This window comes from Electrophorus electricus, chromosome 3 (genome assembly GCF_041902795.1).
Source record: "Electrophorus electricus isolate QZ-2024a chromosome 3, ASM4190279v1, whole genome shotgun sequence".
NCBI lineage: Eukaryota > Metazoa > Chordata > Actinopteri > Gymnotiformes > Gymnotidae > Electrophorus > Electrophorus electricus.
The window spans coordinates 19691991-19696990 of NC_137499.1; the positions used below are offsets into that span (position 1 = coordinate 19691991).

Here is a 5000-nt window from a genome sequence, read left to right on the forward strand (position 1 = left end):
TCGGGGTGATGTAAGAAGTGAGACTCTCTCCCTCCCTCCCTCCCTCCCTCCCTTCCTCCCCCCCCCCCCCCTCTCTTTCTCTGTCGCTCTCTGTCTCTGCAGTATCCTGGGAATGCACATATTTGGCTGTAAGTTCAGCCTGAAGACAGAGACAGGCGACACAGTGCCGGACAGGAAGAACTTCGACTCCCTGCTGTGGGCAATAGTCACTGTGTTCCAGGTGCTGCAGTCAGGACAGGCTGTCACACTGCAGAGGAGTACACAGGACTACAGGGCTGGGGCGCTCACTCAGCGCGTGTGTGCATGTGTGTGTGTGTGTGTGTGTGTGTGTGCGTAGATCCTCACCCAGGAGGACTGGAACGTGGTGCTGTATAACGGCATGGCTTCCACCTCCCCACTCGCTGCCCTCTATTTCGTGGCGCTCATGACATTCGGCAACTACGTGCTTTTCAACCTGCTGGTGGCCATCCTCGTGGAGGGATTTCAGGCAGAGGCAAGGCAACCGCACTCAGTCCCCGCCTCAGCAAATAACGACCACGCCCCCTTTCTCTAGCTCGCCTCGCCACAGGATTGCTGTCCCCCACTCTTTTATAACTCCAAGTGGCATGAAGGCTTCTCTGTGCACGTCGGCATGGTTGCAGCAGTAACGAAACGCGAAGCGTTTCCCGTCTTGCCTAACCCCTTCGCGCCCACACACTCCCCTCGCTCTCTCCAACAGGGTGATGCCAACCGCTCGTATTCCGATGACTCCTCCTCCAACTGCGAGAGCGAGAAGCACAAAGACTCGCTCCAGCTCTCTGGTACGCTTTCCCAACACGACGCACACATCGATTGCCCCTGTGATGGGTTTAACACGATACACCAACAAAGTGCTGAGATTGCAGGAAGTCCCCGTGAGCCCTTCCTGCGCTCCAAGGCCGTGTAACGTTTCTGTTTCTCTCCCTGCCTGCTCTACTTCTCCTCTGACATTCGTTCTGTCGCTCACTCTCGTCCCTCTGTCCTTCTCTCCTTCCGTCTGCCCGCCATCCCGCTATTGATCTGGCCGCGGTCAGCTGACCTGCTGCAGACGTGGTGGGGGGTTTATTCCCCTCTCTGCTCCTCATCCAGGCTATGACCTTGCATGACCTGACTGTCTCCGTTTCCTTTTTGACCTTTCCCAATCCTTCTCTCTCTCTCTCTCTCCCGTCTTTCTCTCTTTGTCCGAGCCGGACTGGCTTCCGCCTTACAAATTCTCCGACTCCCGGCGGACGCCCTGGGAGAGCAGCCCTTAACGTGGATCTGTAAATCGCGCTCCGTACTGTCGGTTATGTCACGCCGGCAGCTGTGTGCCGTCGCGTGAAGGGCTCGGTGGGGTCTGACAGGACTTTAAACGCAGGGTCTCGTCTCCCAGCGTGTGAGGATTAGCTCAGTAATGGCATGGCCTTTTGGATGGAAGTCAGGTCTTTAGCCACTTCTCATTTTCATCTCTGCGAGAGATTGTTTCTCTCTTCTCTCTTAAATCTTCCCATCTGGGTGGGGGTGGGGGGAGGGAGTCACTTAAATTAAAGTTTAAACCCTTTCCAAGACTCCGGAGGAATCAACTAATTATCATCCTCCGAGCTAGCCAGGAGTGTTTGTTTTTACGGCTAAGGCAAGCTTCAGATGTTTCTGGACATTCAGGCCAGATTTTCCTGGTGTGTACGCAGAACAGTGTCGGGACACCAGCCTCTTCAAGTGCGCTTGTACTGGCTTGCAAGGTTTTCACTTAAAAACAGGAAACAGCTCTTAAAATCTGACTTGTGTTTATCTGGTTTTTGAACTCCCTCGCCCACCAGATCCTAAACTTTGCACTTTGACCCCCAACGGGCACCTGGAGCTGAATGCGGTGGGTAGGGCCAGAAGGAGCATCGCGGAGGAGGAATCCTGCAAAAGCAGCGTTAGCAGCCTGGGCAAGACCAGCTCGGAGCAGCACTCCTCACTGGTGAGAGCAACACCTCCATCACTACCTGGGATCCAGGGATGTCCCCAGCTAAGAATTCACAGAGTCAAATCTGATTGGTCAAGTCTTGCCTATCGTCAGCTGATTGCCAAATTATGGGTTGTTTTGTTTGTTTTCTTTTTGTTTTGGCTTCAGTTCCACACCAGACAAAACCTAAAACACCCAGTTAACCAGCTGGTCTCCTGACTTGGCGTGTTATATCCTTTTTCTTATTTGAAAAGTCTGAATTACAGTGACCTTATAATTTGACATTTATCTGTCTGCTTTATCCAAAGCAACCTACAATCATGACTGAATACAACTTGAGTAATTGAGGGTTAAGGGTCTTGCTCAGGGGCCCAACAGAGGCAGCTTGGCAGTGGTGGGGCTTGAAACAGCAACCTTCTGATTACTAGTGAAGTACCTTAACCACTTAGCGAAGTTAAGCAGGGGTAGGATGCACGTTTGCGGACGAGAGATGTTTATCGTGGGCAAATCCTGAAACAGAAACCTTGGAACAGTCCAACGTACAACACAAAATGAATGACAATAATAACAATAACAGACAAAAAACACACACACACACCACACACACACACACACACACACACACACACACACACACACACACACACACACACACACACACACACACACACACAGATAAATGAACAGAAACTAGTGACATCTGAATCATTAACAAGTGGAGAATGTTAAGACACAAGATAAGCGCAGAGAGAGAAACCAAAACAAAACTATATGGTGAACACAGGTCCTGGGAACCATGACAACACCAATCAGTTCTGCGTAAAATCAGAAATTCAGCGTACAACCAGAATGGAATGGTGCTTTCCATAACCACATTTTGTGACTATTTGGCTATGAGATTGGCTCATCAACTATTTGGGGTCAACCTGTCATCAGTGCTGTACACCGCCGTAATACGTTGAACATAAAAATCAAGAAGTGAAGCTAGACTTTTTCCAGGGCTGACAGCTGCGATTAAGAAGTACACAAAAAAGCGTTTAAAATTTCTGGACAGAAAAATCCTCTTGAGCTGAATTGGCACTTACAGTCCCCTTAATATACTCCCTTTAATACAGAACCTTTAATACAGTCCCTTTAATACAGAACCTTTAATACAGTCCCTTTAATACAGAACCTTTAATACAGTCCCTTTAATACAATCCCTTTAATACAGTCCCTTGAAGCCATAGTCCCTCTTTGAATTACTGGAAGTATAGTTTGTAAATCTAGTGTTGTCATGTGGTTTGCAGTACCTGTGCAGAGCAGGCTTTGGCAGCTTTTGGCTGGGTGATGTTTTGGCTTGCACCCTGGTTATTGATTATGAGAGAGAGAGAGAGAGAGAGAGAGAGAGAGAGAGAGAGAGAGAGAGAGATGATTTTGTCAGATTAGTGAGACTTAAGCATCATACTAAGAACAGTAAATGGTGTGTGTGTTGAGAGAGAGCGCAAGAATTTCTGGTGATGATCAGATTACTCAGATTTAAACATACTAAGAAAAGCAAATGGGCAATGATGCCCTAGACAGAGGTGGGTGTGTGTGTGTGTGTGTGTGTGTGTGTGATTAGAATCAGTGCTCAGTGTGTGCCGTCTGCCTCTATTGGGAAACCGCACATTGCTAATGAGTCAATGAAACATTTGTGCTAATTACTGCTTTGATTAGGAATCGCATGACCAGAGACTGCACTGGTGCTCCTTGTATGTGTTTTGTGTGTGTGTGTCTGTGTGTGTGTGTGAGAGAGAGAGAGAGAGAGAGAGAGAGAGAGAGAGATAGAGAGCAACACATAGAGAGTATGTTTGCAGGACCAAAATTCCCTCTGCAGGGTGCCAAGTCCAGTCATGTCTGTGAGGTTTCCATAGCAACTCTTCTTTAATTGAAGCAGCCATGAACTGAGAAAAAGGGAGAGAGAGAGAGAGAGAGAGAGAGAGCAAGCAAGTGTGATAGACAGGCAAAGAGAGAGAGAAGCGTGATGGGTTAAATATAGTGTTGTGACGCACCGTGTTTGGGCGATCACGAGAGCTAGGCATGTGAGCACATGTCTGTCTGAGCTAAACGCCTGTGACTAGAACTGTGTATAGAGTACAGCTCAAGGCCACAAACGCACACACACACACACACACACACACACACATACACACAATCAATCACAGTATCACAGTATGCCTCATTCATGGTGTGTGAGTCACCATGCAAACGCCTTCCCTGTCCACGTAAACGCGCGGAGCGGCAGGCGTCGAGTATTCCCGTAACGACTGGCCGTTTCTTTCCTGACGCTGTTCAGGCTGAAGCGGAACCTCGGCTCGCTCGCACGCACGTAACGGCAGTTTTGAGGCATTTGCTCTGGAGTCACCAAGTCCAAGCCGTTCATAGGAATTATGAGTTGAGTTTTCAGCTATAGGTTGCAAAGGTTTCATTTGACAGTAAATACCAAGTATGTGAACAGTGTTTCCTGTTGGTGCACAAACATCCCCTTTTGTGAAGTAAATTTAGATGACTTAATAATGGTTAACAAGGTTTCTATGGTAACTGTCTTTTTACCTCCACTGGTGCTAAATATGGGCAATTGTCCTCAGTTACATAGACACACACAGCCTATAATTATCTGTGTTGCGCGTACACACACACACACAGACTTATTTGAGTTTCCCTACTTGCTTGTGCAAAGATGTGTCTCATTCTCTAACCCTTCTTCATTTTGCTCTCTCCTCTGCATAGCGTCATGGTCGCAGTTCTCTGTACCGCCACTGGGGGCGCCCTCACCCTCAGTCTGCATGGAGCCGTCGCTCCAGTTGGAACAGCGTGGGCCGTACCACTCGTGGGCTGGCTGTAGGGGGGAGCCTGCGCGTGCGTGGCCCTCACTCCCATCCAGGCGAGCGCGAGTCCCTCCTCTCACCCCCTCCCCCTCTCTCCCACCATCCCCCGCCGTTCTCCCGCCGTTACCCGCCACGCCGTGACCGCCGCGCCCTCTCGCTGGAGCTCCCAGAGTGCCTGCAGCTCCCCGCACCCCCCCTGCAGCGGC

The 5000-nt window shown here is 49.6% G+C and overlaps 1 protein-coding gene across 7 annotated transcripts in view; it reads left to right on the plus strand.

Annotated features, from left to right (window-relative positions):
- cacna1ib (calcium voltage-gated channel subunit alpha1 Ib) overlaps positions 1–5000 on the plus strand; it is a 72484-nt gene that overhangs the window by 34214 nt on the left and 33270 nt on the right. For all 7 annotated transcript variants that reach the window (XM_081710497.1, XM_081710491.1, XM_081710496.1 and 4 more), the window contains exons 12-16: positions 103–220; positions 338–493; positions 719–800; positions 1815–1960; positions 4697–5000. The exon at positions 4697–5000 is cut by the window's right edge and continues 164 nt beyond it. In XM_081710497.1, the coding sequence (XP_081566623.1) occupies positions 103–220; positions 338–493; positions 719–800; positions 1815–1960; positions 4697–5000 (806 nt within the window). The remainder of the gene's footprint in view (positions 1–102; positions 221–337; positions 494–718; positions 801–1814; positions 1961–4696) is intronic.